At 41.1% G+C, this 17,905-nt stretch overlaps 1 protein-coding gene across 2 annotated transcripts in view; it reads right to left on the bottom strand.

Moving 5' to 3' along the window:
- SLC2A11 (solute carrier family 2 member 11) overlaps window positions 1-17,905 on the bottom strand; it is a 129,315-nt gene that overhangs the window by 33,730 nt on the left and 77,680 nt on the right. For both annotated transcript variants that reach the window (XM_040416380.1, XM_040416378.1), the window contains exon 2: window positions 2,607-2,699. In XM_040416380.1, the coding sequence (XP_040272314.1) occupies window positions 2,607-2,699 (93 nt within the window). The remainder of the gene's footprint in view (window positions 1-2,606; window positions 2,700-17,905) is intronic.

Below are 17,905 nucleotides of genomic sequence, written 5' to 3'. Positions count from 1 at the left end.
TCCTACTAAAGGACCAGATTTGTTTGAACTTTTCGTAGACCTAAATCAGTTTATCAGAAAGCTCACTTTAAAACATAATTTTAGCCTAAAAGATTCAACACTTAAAATCATCCCCAAAGAACCTCCAAAAGAGATAACCACTGCGGTTCAAATTTTCACTACTCAAATCGATCCATCTGGAGTACCTGAAAATATCACACTGATACAATCCAATTTAAAAAATAAGTCTAGTTTTTACCCACTAGAAAGCAGGGGACCCCACTTAGAAAGTTTTTATAACATGGTCATGAGCAATTTTTATGAAAGTTTTAACAAGACTTCAACTGATAATACTGATGTGAATAACCTCTCCACCAGCCAATGTAGGGCACTTAAGAATCTAACAAAGAATAGGGAGATAGTAATTAAAAATGCTGATAATAGTGGGGGAGTAATTATTATGGATTTCAGTTACTATGAGGAGGAATCCAGTAGAATTTTATCCGATACCAACTATTACACCCGCCTCCCTAAAGATCTAACTAAAATCTATAAAAAAATCTCTATTTGACCTAATTGAATTTAACTACGACAAAGAGGTGATCAAAAGAGAGAGGGATTTTTTTTTTAATTATCCATCCATCAATCCAAAAATTTTACTTTCTACCTAAAATACACAAATCAATACAAAACCCACTTGGCACACCAATCATATCAGGGATCAATTTCGATCACTTCAAACCTATCTGCATACCTTGACAATATGCTCCAGAGATGTCCCCCATCTACCCTTCTACCTTAGAGACACTTATCACCTTATTGAGACTCTAGAATCTTTCCAGTGGGAAGATGGATTATTATGGGCTACACTAGATGTGACATCACTTTACAGTAACATCCCACATGAACTAGGAATGAAAGCGATAGAGGGATTCCTTAAAAACGATCTGGACATGCCCTCTGCCCAAAAAGCTTTCATCCTGGATTCCATTGATTTCATACTACACCACAATTATTTCATTTTTAATAATACTTTTTATTAACAAAAGAAGGGAACAGCAATGGGGACTAAATTTCCACCATCATGTGCTAAATTATTCATGGGGGCTTTTGAGGAACAATCGGGCCAATTAGGCCACCCTAATATTCTTTTTTATCTGAGATACATAGATGATCTGATTTTAATTTGGAGAGGGAAACCAGAAGACTTACGCCAATTTGTTGATAATCTTAATAGAAATATGTGGAATCTTAGCTTCTCCCTCGAACAAAGACCTAAAGAAGCCATTTTCCTTGATTTGCACCTTAATATTAAGCACAACCAGATTTGCACTAAAACACACTTTAAAGATGTAGACGCAAATAGTTATTTAGATTACAAAAGTTGCCACTATCAAAAATGGAAAAAGAACATTCCTTACAGTGAGATGAAGAGGGTGAGAAGGAATTGTTCCAATAACCACGATATCAAAGAACAAGTCAAGATTTTGAGTACTAGATGTAGGGAGAAGGGCTACCCCAAAAAAATTAGTGGAGGATTCAGTTAAAACGGTCTACTACTTGTACTGGTATCCCAGAAGCTGCTTAAAACAACATGGCGCACTTAAAGGGAACCTGTCAGCGGCAAAAACCACCCCAAACCACCAGCAGTACCTTCAAGTAGCCGGCAGTGTGTTTCTAATGATGATTTTCTTCCTGCAGTCAGATGCGGTAAAAGCAGGAAAAACAATCTTTTATCCCCTGAGAGTGCTATTTTCGAGTCACTCTTGAAGTCAAGCAGGCAGCGGCCTCCTTGCTTCAAGTCAAGGTAACCCTGCCCCCTTCCCTGCTCTTCACTGTGACTGACAGCCGGCTGTTCGGCAAAGCCAGCCAGCTGTCGGGCATAAGCGCTGTCAGTCACAGCGAAGGGGGCGTGGTTACCGTGACTTGAAGCAAGGAGACCGCTGCCCGCTTGATTTCAAGAGTGACTCGAAAATAGCGCGCTCACGGGATAAAATATATTTTTTTCCTGTTTTTACCGCATCTGACTGCAGGAAGAAAATCATCATTAGAAACACAATGCCGGCTACTTGAAGGTACTGCTGGCAGTTTGGGGTGGTTTTTGCCGCTGACAGGTTCCTTTTAAATCAATCCATCAAAATATGTGCTGCAAAAGCCAAATGGTTTTCACAATGTCTTCTTATGGATTGTCTTTACTCAAGTCTGTCTTTTTATATAGTTCAACTATACTATGTTGCACTTTGAAATGGAGATTTTACTCAATGTGTACATATTTTTGATGATTGAGTAAAAACATTAAGCAGAAATTATAGCGTTCAGTTAGAGTATTGCGACATGGTATTTGGAGCCTCATGTATCTGAACTGACTATTGTGGTGCTTGATCGGGTTCTAGATTGTAAGCTCTTGTGAGCAGGACCCTCACTCCTCTTATTTGTATATGAACCCTCTGACTGTAAAGCGTTGTGGAATATGTTGGTGCTATATAAATTAAGATTACTATTATTATCTCCAGATACAGTATGTGATTAAGGCATTTTCAGAACTTTTTTGATACAAGGCAAGATAAAGCTGTAGTTTACTAATCTAAAATGAATGAATTAATGAAAGGTCCATCCAGCGTACGTACAGTTGTGGGTGCATTGATGATAGTGAGGTTGTATCCATACTGGAAAGTGCCTCCGATACCTGCTGCGCACATAGTAAGGAGCAGCACCCATCCCTGGAAAACAAAAATGGATTCTGTAAGTAAAATTAGACAACTGGTTGTCACAGCGGACGGGATCTCAGATACACAGATAAACCAACAAACAAGTTTCTAGGCGAGAAGCTGGGGAAAGGTCACCTGCGAGCAAATCCCTGACTTCTCTCCCTACACTGCTAAGCCCACATTCAGACCTTGAAGGTAGGAATAATGTGTCCTCGTGCCTGGGCTGAAATTACTGCGCACCGTGATCCGCCGCAATTAACCCCTCGGGACCTGAGGGGTTAATTGAGGCGGATCACGGCGCACAGTAATAGAGGCCGGGTATGGGATATGGCCGGCATATGCAGGCTACGTTTGTATTCAGGCATAAACTATATTCATTGGTGGCGCAGTGGCCACAGTCCCTCCCCTCCTCCTCCTCTCTGTTCTCATTGGTGGCGCAGTAGCCACAGTCCCTCCTCCTCCTGCTCTGTTCTCATTGATGGTCAGCGGCAGCCGCACACAGTGGGGAGGGAGGGACTCCCTCTTTCTCCACTGTGCCGGCTCATGAGAACATGGTGCGCGCCGAGAGCGGCGCATGCCATGTTCTACTGCAATATGGCGATATAAACTAAATCTTTATCGTTGCCCAAATTTATATTGCATATCGTCTATATCACCCACCCCTATAATGGAGTACTCTCTGTGTATTCCAGAGACAGTTTGTGGGAACACAGCAGGTAACAGGGAGTATGAACATCCAAATTCCAGATCTGAGGCCAGCAGCAGCAGTGCTATTTAGTAGTACTGCACTTAAAGGGATTATCCAATAGTACAAATTCCCCTCACAATGTCCGTGTCCCTCCTATAGACGACACTTACCAGATCCCGACACCCGCGTCCCTCCGGATTCCTGCACGGTCACCGATGCATTTCTCCGCCGAGCAGATAAAAACATGCTGTGTCCGGTGGGGGAACCATGGGTGGGAGCAGACCGCGACAGTGACCAGCCTCTCTAGCATCGCGGGTGATGCTAGAGGCTGGTCACCATCGCAGCCTGCTATTGGCCGCTTCCTCTCCCCCTTATGTTTTGATCCACATGACGGGGAGATGCAGTGGTGGCCGTGCAGGGATCCGGAGGGACGTGGGTGCCGGGATCGGGTAAGTATCGTCCATAGGAGGGGCCCGGGCATTGTGGGGGGTAATTGTACTATTGGATAACTGTAGAATAGGGGTTGTCCCACGAAAACTATTCTTCAGTTTTCAAACCAGCATGTGGATCTGAATACTTTCGTAATTGCATGTAAGTAAAATGTAATATAGCTCCTGAGTTATTAAATAAAATATATCTGTGTAGCGCCACTTGCTGTTTGTTTATTTCCTTGTCCAGCTGACTGAGAAGGCCGCACATGCTCAGTTCCATCATTTAACTGCCTCCTGAGCTGTGATAGGGAGAGAGCTGCAGCAGAAAGGATACACCCCCTGAGCTGCATCAGAAAGGACATTCAGAAAGCTGCCACCTTGATATAAATCTAAACATACATAAAAATTGTCAGTCCGCATAATTATCATCAAAAATACAGTATTAAGCGATTCATGAAAATAACCAAAAAAGTAAAAAAAAAAAACAGTGCAGGTAAGATGGTGTCATCACTGAAGGGACCACATGGGCAATGTAATATATCAAATTGTCAAAATACCCCGGACAAAGGATCACCGAAACACGCATCGGGGTTGGCGCCATCCTGGACGGAGATACACTATGGGTAAACTTACAGTTTTTTCAATGTTATTGTAGCCAGTATTTGCAGTTGCACTTTATCCTGGTATTTTGACAATTTATTGATATTTTACATTGCCCGTGTGGTCCCCTCCATTGATGATGCCATCTTACCTCCACTGTTGTTTTTAAACTCTTTTTTTTTTTTTTTTCATGAATTGCTTAATAAAGATTTTTAATGATAATTATGCAGATTGGCAATTTTTGTAGGTTTAGGATACTTTTACACTAGTGTTTTTTGCGGATCCGTCATGGATCTGCAAAAATGCTTCCGTTACAATAATACAACCGCATGTATCTGTCATGAACGGATCCGGTTGTATTATGTCTTCTATAGCCATGACGGATCCGTCTTGAACACCAACTGAAAGTCAATGGGAGACGGATCCGTTTTCTATTGTGCCAGATTCTGTCAGAGAAAATGGATCCGTCCCCATTGACTTACATTGTGTGTCTGAACTGATCCGTTTAGCTCAGTTTCGTCAGGCGGAATGGTGACTGAACGGAGGCAAACTGATGCATTTTCCATTCAGAATGCATTAGGGCAAAACTGATCTGTTTTGGACCGCTTGTGAGAGCCCAGAACGGATCTCACAAACGGGAAGCCAAAACACTAGTGTGAAAGTAGCCTTAGCTATATGATTTTCTTTATATTTGCTATATGGTCATATTGTTTCCCAATAGGTGAAAACAGTGACACTGTTTTTCAGTGTTTTTCTGATGTAGTGTATTTGCAAATCAATATACACAATTATTGGCGTTTTTTTTTTTTGTTTGTTCTTATTGATATAAATCTAGCAGAGCAATCAGAGCAATGAACAGGGAGATCTCTGGATCCATGTAAGGTACAGGGCTGGTTCTAATCCTTTACTATGGCCTATCTGGGATGAGCCATCAATAACCGATACCCCAATCTTTCCCGACTCCAATCAGGCAATCAGAATAACTCCCTGGATCAACGACCCCTCTCTAGTAACTATAACCTGTAATATTATTACACTCCAGAAATACATCCAGGCCCCTCTTAAACTCTTTTATTGTACTCACCATCACCACCTCCTCAGGCAGAGAGTTCCATAGTCTCACTGCTCTTACCGTAAAGAATCCTCTTCTCTTCTATGCTGGTGCCAGAAGTACACAGCTCCATTCATTGCGCACTAAATGGAGCTTGTAACTGCAGTGCTGCTCTCATTCACTTCAATGTGAGGATTGCTGCAGCACTACACAATGGATGGAGCTGTGTAGTTCTGTCACCACCCTCCATCTCCAAAAGCTACCGGAGTTACGGAAGCAGTGTAGCCTGTTCTGCTCTGCTGTTTCTGTAGCTCCCATTCACTACAATCGGAGTTAGGAAAACAGAGGAGTGCCAGCCTGCTCATCTGTTTCCGTAAGCCCGGCGAAGGGGCTGAAGATTAGTCCCATGTCGCCAAGAAAACAACGAGATGGGACAACCCCTTTAATTAACTTTTGTACAACCCATTTAAGGTCGCCATATACATTTAACCCCTTCAAGACCAAGCAATTTTTAATCTTAAACACTTACAGACCGAGCCATTTACCCCCTTCCTGACCAGGCCTAATTTTGCAAATCTGACATGTGTCACTTTATGTGGTAATAACTTTGAAATGCTTTTACTTATCCAAGCCATTCAGAGACTGTTTTCTCGTGACACATTGTACTTCATGTTAATGGTAAATTTGAGTCAATATGTTTTGCCTTTATTTATTAAAAAAAATCCAAAAGTTTATGAAAATTTGAAAAAAAATCCGTTTTCTAAATTTTAATCTCTCTGCTTTTAAGACAGATAGTGATGCCTCATAAAATATTCATTAATTAACATTCCCCATATATATACTCCATGTGTGCATCATCTTGGTAATGCTTATGCCGCTGTACAGAACACTGGTGAGACCTCACTTGGAGTATTGTGCGCAGTACTGGAGGCCAAATCTCCAGAAGGATATAGATACTCTAGAGAGAGTTCAGAGAAGAGCTACTAAACTAGTACATGGATTGCAGGATAAAACTTACCAGGAAAGGTTAAAGGACCTTAATATGTATAGCTTGGAAGAAAGAAGAGACAGAGGGGATATGATAGAAACTTTTAAATACATAAAGGGAATCAACTCGGTAAAGGAAGAGAGCATATTTAAAAGAAGAAAAACTACCACAAGAGGACATAGTTTTAAATTAGAGGGGCAAAGGTTTAAAAGTAATATAAGGAAGTATTACTTTACTGAGAGAGTAGTGGATGCATGGAATAGCCTTCCTGCAGAAGTGGTAGCTGCAAATACAGTGAAGGGGTTTAAGCATGCATGGGATAGGCATAAGGCCATCCTTCATATAAGATAGGGCCGGGGGCTATCCATAGTATTCAGTATATTGGGCAGACTAGATGGGCCAAATGGTTCTTATCTGCCGACACATTCTATGTTTCTATGTTTCTATGTTTCTATGTAAATATATATTTTTTAGGACGTTAGAAGGTTTAGAATTTTTGAAGCAATTTTTTAAATTTTTAAGAGAATTTCTAAAATCAACTTTTTTAACCTCCTCCCGTCCGCCCATAGAATATAAACGTCCTATGGGTGGACCTCTATTTCTGAAAGCACGTTTTAAAACGTCCTTTCAGAAATCGCAGCTGGTACGCTAATCGTGCAGCTGCTGATCGGGTTGCGTTTCCTGTTCCGGCCCGGCGGTCATGTGACCGCCGGGACCGGAGAGTGCAGGGGCTGTGTGAGGTCTTTCAGAGACCTCGATCAGGCCTGCTCTGAGGCTGTACAGCCTCTCTGGGGGTGCATTTCTTCTGTAACTGGGGCTACTATGTCAGCCCCAGTTACAGGAAAAATCAACAGTGAAAAAAAAAAAGAAAAAGTGAAGCAAATGTCCCCCAGAGGTCTTGTATGACCTTATGGGGGACGAAAAGTGTAAAAAAAAAAAAAAAAAATAAAGGGTTGAAAAATAAAAATAAAAAAAAGTTTCACATGTAAAAAAAAAAAAGTCCCCAAGTAAGGAATAAAAAAAATACAAAAAAAATTGAAAAAATAAAATAAAATAGACATATTTGGTATTGCCGCGTCCGTAAAAACCAGCTCTATAAAAATATCACATGAACTAACTCCTCGGGTGAACACCGTAAAAAAAAAAAAAAAAAACTGTGTCAAAACAAGCAATTTTTGTCACCTTGCATCACAAAAGGTGCAACACCAAGTGATCAAAAACGCGTATGTCCCACAAAATGGTACTAATAAAACCGTCACCTCATCCCGCAAAAAATGAGCCCCTACATAAGAAAATCTCTCAAAAAATAAAAAAAACTATAGCTCTCAGAACATGGACACATTGAAACATAATTTATTTGTTTCAAAAATGCTATTATTGTGTAAAACTTTAATAAATGAGAAAAAGTATACATATTAGGTATCGCCACGTCCGTAACAATCTGCTCTATAAAAATGTCACTTGACTGAACCCCTCAGGTGAACGCTGTAAAAATAAATAAATAGAAACTGTGCTAAAACAACCAATTTTTTGGTCACCTTGCCCCATAAAGTGTTATAATGAATGATCAAAAAATCATATGTACCCAAAAATAGTACTAATAAAACTGGCACCTTATCCCCTAGTTTCCAAAATGGGGTCACTTCTTGGGAGTTTCTACTGTAAGGGTGCATCAGGGGGCTTCAAATGGGACATGGCATCTAAAAACCATGTGGAGTTCCTTTTCTTCTGCGCCCTGCCGTGTGCCCATACAGCAGTTTATGACCACACGTGGGGTGTTTCTGTAAACCGCTGAATCTGGGTAATAAATATTGAGTTTTGTTTGGCTGTTAACCATCGATGTGTTAAAGAAAAAATTGGATTAAAATGGAAAATCTGCCAAAAAAGTGAAATTTAAAAATTTGATCTCCATTTTCCTTTAATTCTTGTGGAACGCCTAAAGGGTTAACAAAGTTTGTAAAATCGGTTTTGAATACCTTGAGGGGTGTAGTTTCTACAATAGGGTCATTTATGGGGGTATCCACTATGTAGGCCCCACAAAGTGACTTCAGACCTGAACTGGTCCTTAAAAAGTGGGTTTTGGCAATTTTCTAAAAAATTTGAAGAATTGCTTATAAACTTCTAAGCCTTCTAACGTCCTAAAAAAATAAAATGACATTTCCAAAATGATGCCAACATAAAGTAGACATATGGGGAATGTTAAGTAATAAATATTTTATGAGGTATCACTTTCTGTTTTAAAAGCAGAGAAATTGAAATTTAGAAAATTGCGAATTTTTCAAATTTTTGGGTAAATTTGGGATTTTTTCATAAATAAAGGTGAAATATTTTGACTCAAATTTATGATTATCATGAAGTACAATGTGTCACGAGAAAACAATCTCTGAATGACTTGGATAAATAAAGGCGTTCCAAAGTTATTACCACATAAAGTGAGATATGTCAGTTTTGCAAAATTAGGCCTGGTCAGGAAGGGGGCAAATGGCCCAGATGGCAAGTGGTTAAGGACCAGTTCAGTTCTGAAGTCACTTTGTGGGGCTTAGATAGTGGAAACCACCCATAAATGACCCCATTGTAGAAACTACACAACTCAAGTTACTCAAAACTGATTTTACTAACTTTGTTAACCCTTTAGATGTTCTACAAGAATTAAAGGAAAATGAAGATGAAATTTCTAAATTTAACTTTTTTGGCAAATTTTCCATTTTATTCCAATTTTTTCTTTAACACATTGAGGGTTAACAGCCAAATAAAACATAATATTTATTACCTGATTCTATGGTTTACATAAACACCCCACATGTGGTCGTAAATTGATGTAAGGGCACACGGCAGGGTACAGAAGAAAAGTAGCGCCATGTGGTTTTTGAAAGGCAGATTTTCCTTAACTGGTTTTTAGATGACATGTCCCATTTGAGGGACCCCCTGATGCACCCTTACAGTAGAAACTCCCAAAAAGTGACCCCATTTTGGAAACTAGGGGAAAAGGTGTCAGTTTTATTTTTTAATTGCTCTATATTAAAGGGTTTCTACCACCAGAAATACTGTTATGTAGCTGACTGACATTAGTGATGCGCTAATGTCAGCACTACATAACAGTATGTTTCTAACTTTAGTCCCTGCAGCCGTTTTTGTTAAAAAAGCACTTTTATTATATGCTAATGAGCCTCTAGGTGCTATGTGGGCGTAAAATCAGCACCTAGAGGCTCCGTCCACTCACGCTTTATGCCGCCCAGGTCCAGTGTTGTGCCCGCCCAGCTCCTCTTGATTGATGGCACGGTCTGCCGCATCGCTGCCGAAATCCCGCGCCTGCGCCGTTCACTTCTGTCTTCGGCGCAGGCAGTGAAGGCCGCTCTCCTGATGCCGGCTTCCTCACTGTGACGTAGTCGGCGCAGGCGCAGTGAGGAATCCGGCACCAGGATAGCATCATTCACTCACTGCGCCGAAGACAGAAGTGAACGGCGCAGGCGCGGGATTTCGGCAGCGATGCGGCGGACCGTGCCATCAATCAAGAGGAGCTGGGCGGGCACAACACTGGACCTGGGCGGGATAATCGGTGAGTGGACGGAGCCTCTAGGTGCTGATTTTACGCCCACATAGCACCTAGAGGCTCATTAGCATATAATAAAAGTGCTTTTTTAACAAAAACAGCTGCAGGGACTAACGTTAGAAACATACTGTTATGTAGTGCTGACATTAGCGCATCGCTATATCAGTCAGCTACATAACAGTATTTCTGGTGGTAGAAACCCTTTAAGTTTTTTGTGAGGCAAGGTAACCAAGGTTTTGGCACTGTTTTTTTTTTTTATAACATTCATCTGACAGGATAGATCATGTGCTATTTTTTAGAGCAGGTTGTTACGGACGCAATGATATCAAATATGTCTACTTTCTTTGCTGGTTTTAGTTTTACATAATAAAGCATTTTTTTTTTTTAATTATGTTTTTGTGTCTCTATTTTCTGAACACCATATTTTTTCTGCCAATCAAGACGTCAACTCTTCCTGCAAAAAATTAGCCCCTGCACAAGACGTGCAGAGGCTCATTTTTTGAAGGAAGAGTTGATGTTTTTATTGGTACCATTTTTGGGTACATAAGATTTTTTGATTATTCATTATTACACTTTATGGGGCAAGGTGACCAAAAAATTGGTTGTTTAAGCACAGTTTTTATTTATTTATTTTTACAGCGTTCACCTGAGGGGTTAGGTCATGTGAGATTTTTATAGAGCAGATCGTTACGGATGTGGCAATACCTAATATGTGTACTTTTTCTTATTTAAGTTTTACACAATAATAGCATTTTTGAAACAAAAAAAAATGTTTTAGTGTCTCTATAGTCTGAGAGCCATAGCTTTTTAATTTGTTGTCCGATTGTCTTAGTTAGAGCCTCATTTTTTGTGGGATGAGGTGATGGTTTGATTTGTACTATTTTGGGGGGCATATGCCTTTTTGATTGCTTGGTGTTGCACTTTATGTGATGTTAGGTGACAAAAATGTTTTTTTTACACAGTTTTCATTTATTTTTTTTATGTTGTTTATTGGACGGGGTGGATCATGTGATATATTTATAGAGCCGGTCATCACGGACGCAGCAATACCAAATATGTCTATTTTATTAATTTGTTTTCTATTTTTAACATTTTTTGTAATTACTTAATTTTTATTTTATTTTTTTACATGTAACATTACATGTAACATTACATATAACATAGTATATAAGGCCGAAAAAAGACATTTATCCATCTAGTTCGGCCTGTTATCCTGCAAGTTGATCCAGAGGAAGGCAAAAAAAAAACTGTGAGGTAGAAGCCAATTTTCCCTACTTAAGGGGGGAAAAATTCCTTCCCGACTCCATTCAGGCAATCAGATAACTCCCTGGATCAACGACCCATCTCTAGTAGCTATAGCCTGTAATATTATTATACTCCAGAAATACATCCAGGCCCCTCTTGAACTCTTCCTCACTGCTCTTACCGTAAAGAATCCTCTTCTATCTTTGTGTACAAACCTTCTTTCCTCCAGGGGCAGAGGATGTCCCCTTGTCACAGTCACAGTGCTGGGGATAAATAGATGATGGGAGAGATCTCTGTACTCACCCCTGATATATTTATACATAGTAATCAAATCTCTTCTCAGTCGTCTTTTTTCTAAAGTGAATAACCCTAATTTTGATAATCTTTCAGGGTACTGTTGTTTCCCCATTCCAGTTATTACTTTAGTTGCCCTCCTCTGTACCCTCTCCAGCTCTGCTATGCCTTCCTTGTTCACAGGAGATTATTGTTACACAACCAATTGTAGTTGGTCAAACTATGATTAAACCATATGGCTAAACCCTTAAATAAGTAATAGACTTCACAATAAATGGGTAGCTTATTTGAATTTAAAACATAACATTTATTAATGTTTGTAGATAAAATAATGGGCCCTACTATACTTGACAATACTAAATAGTTGCCACTAGTTACACTGTTCTCCTATAATAAATGGGCGGAGATGGGAAGGGACCAAAAAGGGACAGTAATAATGTGATCAGATAGGGTGAAGGGTAGCCAGGTACCAAGGTAGAAAGACACAGCGCTGGGTCAATATCCCTAAACAGCCCTGTCTCTCACTATATCCTCCCTCCTATCTGCCACAATATCCCTATTTGCACCCTCCCTAGTTGTGGACTGCCCAGCTTTGCCCGATAGCCAGAATATGGTCCTATAGATGGTATCCTTAACCACAAGGGGAAAGGGGCCTGTCCTTTGTTCCCACCTCTAGCTTCAGCCTCTTCAATTGGGTTAGAGATATCCACCTCTTTGCCAGAAAGCTTAGATGGCGCAAACATTTTGCGCTTGTTGCTAGGCGAGAGAGCAGGGAGATGGGTATCTCTCCCGACATCCTTCAAGATGTTCGTCTTCTATACAGCTTGAGTGATAGCATGCCCCAGGAGGGTAAAGGCTCATTTACCTCACTTAAAAACAAAAGTCTTAAAATGCCTCCGTTGGGGGACCCAACCTGTATAGATGTTTTTGTGAACCAGGTCTGTCGGGATTTATCCAGCTTGATATCATGCCATGGTGGCTTCAATTGCAGCAAAAGCGAGTACAAAGCTTTGCTGGACTTGGAGAAAAAGAAAAACCTCATCATCAAACCCTCGGACAAGGGGGGGAACATTGTGTTGATGAACACCAATGACTATACCAACATGTGTCATACCTTGCTTGATGATAGGGACACATATGAAAAACTGAAGTGTGACCCAACCGTTGAATACCAGAGGGAGTTAATTGACATATTGCGAATAGCAAAAACTGATGACCTTATCTCTGGTGACGAATTTGAGTATTTATACAAGAAACATCCCACAGTAGCCACCTTTTATAGCCTACCCAAGGTGCATAAGGGTGGCCTCCCTGTTAAGGGACGCCCGATTGTTTCGGGGGTGAATAGTTTGACCCAAAATTTGGGGATCTATCTGGACCACATATTGGCACCATTTGTTAAAACACTGCCCTCGTACCTGAGAGACACGAGTGACCTTCTTGGTCGTTTGGAGGGTATCAGCTTGGAGGAGGGGACATCCCTAGCCTCTATAGACGTTGAGGCCCTCTACTCGTCCATACCTCACCATCTCGGTATGAGGGCAGTGGAATTATTCTTGTATACTAGGGGCCAACAGTTTTATCCACATAATGTCTTTGTCCTACGACTACTCAATTTCGTTCTTACAAGAAACTACTTTCTTTTCGACGGTGTCCTCTACCACCAGCTCAGGGGCACTGCGATGGGGAGTTCGTGTGCCCCGTCGTATGCTAATTTGTTCCTGGGCTGGTGGGAGAGGACACTGGTCTTTGGCGACACACCCAACAGATATACCCCCTGCATCGTCACTTGGGCAAGATTCATTGACGACGTCTTTGTTGTCTGGAAAGGGGGAGAAGAAGAATTCTCAGACTTCGTCAAGTATCTCAATGCCAACGACATAAATATGAAGTTTACCTCGGTCTTTGAGGCAAATACCTTGCCTTTCCTTGATGTTTCTATTTCAAGGGGCAAGGATGATGTGATTCAAACAGACATCTTTAGGAAACCCACTTCCACGAATTCACTCCTACATTGGAGCAGCCACCATCCCTTCCCCTTGAAAAGGGGAATACCAGTGGGACAGTACCTGCGTCTTAGGAGGAACTGTTCCACTTGGGATACATTTAAAACACAGGCTGACGACCTTAGAAGTCGTTTTCGGGAAAGGGGGTACCCAGATGAGGTCCTAAAAAGTGCTTTTAAAAGAGCCTGAGGGAGTAAAAGAGATGACCTTCTTTATCCCAAACCCAAAAAACCGGAGACTGGTTTGATACGCCTCATAGGTACCTTTGATGATTCTTCGGCGGAGGTTAAACAGATACTAAGGAAACACTGGGAGGTCCTCCTCATTGACCCAGACATTAAAAAGGTTATCCCGGAAACAGCACAGGTCACCTACCGCAGGGGCCTTAGTCTTAGGGACCGCCTGGTACACAGCCACTACAGCGATACACGTGATTCTAATGAGACATGGTTACAACGTCCAATCGGCTGTTTTCGCTGTAGTGGTTGTGTGGCATGTGAACACATCCTAAAGGGACGTTCATTTTATGCCAATGTCACCGGCAAATGTCACCAAATCAGACATTTCATCAATTGTCGCACCAGGGGAGTAATTTATAGAGCCAACTGTATATGCGGTCTCGAATATGTTGGGAAAACCACCCGTGAGTTGCGACGCCGGATAGGTGAACATTTGGGTGACATTAGGAACAACAGAGATACACCCATTGCCAAACATATTAATATGACACATGGTGGTGATGCATCGGAGTTGAGATTTATGGGCATTGAAGTGGTCGCGAGACCAAAAAGGGGAGGGGATTGGGACCGGAAAATATTGCAGAGAGAGACTTGGTGGATATTCCACCTTCAAACTGTAGCTCCAAAAGGTCTAAATGAACAATTGTCATTTGGTTGCTACATTGAACCGTGATATACTACTCTGCATCTCAGTGATAGTGTCCGGTCGCCCCCGTAGCTACCCCTTGAGTATGTGGGCAGGACTGTAATAATAATATATATTTAACATCAAAAATATATATTTTTTCTTAAAAATTATAAATGACTCTGTTGGAGTGACATATTGAATGAGATCACTATACCCCCTATTGGGAACTTATGGAAAGAGGCACCTTTTAATGGGGTTGCGTTGAAGCAATCAATTAACAACGACAGCTATCTGAGGAATCACCTTAAAAACTCTAATATTCCATTAGGCAAACCGCAGACCAAGCGGACCAATGGAAAACATTCTTTATCTCTATGGGAGCAGAGGTGGAGCTTATTTGCCCTTTGACCCCATCTCTGTATCTCATTAAAACACGCACCTCAAATATGTGTAGTGGAGACTATATGCCGCCTGAAACATAATAGGGGAAGGCGGCGCTCCGACAGGCCACTGAAAAATGAACGTACCTCGACTTTATTATTGTAAGTAACGCGTCGTCTTGGTTGCCTGGCAGCAGGAATTTGCATCCACACTAGGCGTCATAGAAAGGAATAGAAGCACGTGACTATGGGCGGAACAGCCGATGCATCACGTGACTATGACGCGATTTGACAACGAGGGGGCGTTGATTGGAGGCGGGGCTTCTCGGCTTTTTAAATGACCCGCGAATATGGCCTCATTGCCACTGCTACACGCGGGACGCCAGGGAGCACCCTCCATCCATTCCCATCTGGAGACAGTTATCATCACGACTGGACAGATAAGCCGCTTATTTCTTGATGCTTGTATATCAGATTGACATAAGCACTAGATGAGCAACGTTGCGCTGATTTTTTTAATGTCCGCTAGTGACACCACTAGTGGGAGATCGGCTACAATGTACACTAAGTAGATACTATCAATTGACGCGATGCATTTATCATTGGAGGTATACTGAATAGATACTTCTAGTCATTGTGATGCATTCATGAATATACTACCATTGGTTTGCTAGGTTTGGATTGTAGTCCTACTGACAAGTACCATCTTGTCTAAATAGAGACTGGTGACCTCTGGTTATTCCTGATTTAATCTCCAGGCTTAGACACCCTAACCTGGATACTGGTGTGTATTGAACACTGAACACATTACACACTATTGAATTTAAATATCAGGAACTACCACAGGCCATGCAAAATAGAGGGTGATTTTTGCCTTTACTATTATAACGTTTGGCTGATTGGAGGCCACATAATAACCTACCTATATACTCTATTTGCTGCACAGTTGTCCATTACCAGGGAGACTGTATAGGCTTATTGGGTATGGTATATTAGTGTGTCCTCTATGACCCCTCTGTTTTGTCTGAATGACTGAGCCCAACTGAGGGGCTCGTTTGATATAATCTATTTGTCCCCTGACGAATCAGGTTGCACTGAGGAAACGCGTCGGGACGTTACTACCATTTGAATATGTACATTCTTGGTACATCATGATATTTGATTATATATTTTATCGTGTATGAATCTGCTTAGGCATCACAGGTGACGTTACATTGTGATTTCACCTGTTCTTGTTTCAGCACACTCACCTTTGCCAGCTTTCCCTTCCTTTCCCCTTGTGGTTAAGGATACCATCTATAGGACCATATTCTGGCTATCGGGCAAAGCTGGGCAGTCCACAACTAGGGAGGGTGCAAATAGGGATATTGTGGCAGATAGGAGGGAGGATATAGTGAGAGACAGGGCTGTTTAGGGATATTGACCCAGCGCTGTGTCTTTCTACCTTGGTACCTGGCTACCCTTCACCCTATCTGATCACATTATTACTGTCCCTTTTTGGTCCCTTCCCATCTCCGCCCATTTATTATAGGAGAACAGTGTAACTAGTGGCAACTATTTAGTATTGTCAAGTATAGTAGGGCCCATTATTTTATCTACAAACATTAATAAATGTTATGTTTTAAATTCAAATAAGCTACCCATTTATTGTGAAGTCTATTCCTTGTTCACAGGAGACCAGAACTGTACACCGTACTCCATGTGTGGTCAGGCCAGTGATTTGTAAAGTGGTGGGACTATGTTCTCATCACGGGTATCTATTCCCCTTTTGATGCAACCAATTATCTTATTGGCCTTGGCAGCAGCTGCCTGACACTGGTTTTTACAGCTTAGTTTGCTGTTCACTAAAATTCCTAGGTCTTTTTCTATGTCAGTGTTACCCAGTGTTTTACTATTTAGTATGTACGGGTGACTTGCATTATTCCTTCCCATGTGCATAATCTTACATTTGTCAGTGTTAAACCTCATCTGCCACTTCTCTGCCCAAGCCTCCAATCAATCCAGATCCATCTGTAGCAGTATACTGTCCTCTTCCGTGTTCATTACTTTACACAGTTTAGTGTCATCTGCAAAAATTGATATTTTACTGTGCAAGCCTTCTACAAGATCATTAATAAATATATTGAAGAGGATAGGGCCCATTACTGACCCCTGAGGTACTCCACTAGTGACAGTGACCCAATCTGAGTATGTACTGTTAATAACCACCCTCTGTTTTCTATTACTGAGCCAATTACTTACCCACATACAGACATTTTCTTCCAGTCCGAGCATTCTAATTTTATATACTAACCTTTTATGTGGTACAGTGTCAAATGCTTTGGAGAAGTCCAGATATACGACATCTATTGATTCACCGCTGTCAAATATAGAACTTACCTCCTCATAGAAACTGATTAAATTAGTTTGACATGACCAATTCCTCTTGAAGCCATGCTGATATGGCGTTATTTGCTTATTTTCATTGGGGCGCTCCAAGATAGCATCTCTTAGAAAACCTTCAAACAGTTTACCCACGACAGATGTTAAACTTATCGGCCTATAGTTTCCGGGCTCTGTTTTTGGACCCTTTTTAAAGAGGACCTTTCATCGGTCCAAACATTGTGAACTAAGTGTCATGATCTGTACAGCGGCGCCCAGGGATCTCACTGCACTTACTATTATCCCTGGGTGCTGCTCCGTAGACGGAGACGCCCAGGAGAACAAGGGCAGTCTCCTCCTTCTATAACCAAGTGAGCGAACATACCAGAGGGCAGACAGGGCACTTTTAATGGGGAATTTACTTTTACATTCTTCATTTCATCTGACAGTTTATTTTCTTCAGTGAATACAGTGGAGAAAAAATTATTTAATAGCTTTGCTGTAAAGGGCCGATACCTTCAGATTTATACATTTTACCATTTATATAATTGAAGAACATTTTAGGGTTAATTTTGCTCTCTTTGGCAATTAATCTCTCGGTCTCTAGTTTGGCCGCTTTTATTTGTTTTTTACATAATCTACTTTTTTCTTTATAGTTTTTAAATGCTTCCTCGCTACGCTCCTGTTTTAGTGATTTAAATGCTTTCTTTTTGTAATTTATTGCTTTCTTTACAGTTCTATTTATCCACATTGGTTT

The sequence above is a fragment of the Bufo bufo genome, chromosome 2, assembly GCF_905171765.1.
Source record: "Bufo bufo chromosome 2, aBufBuf1.1, whole genome shotgun sequence".
Lineage (NCBI taxonomy): Eukaryota > Metazoa > Chordata > Amphibia > Anura > Bufonidae > Bufo > Bufo bufo.
Note: the sequence above shows the minus strand (reverse complement) of the source record. Positions and strands in the feature narration are given on the sequence as shown.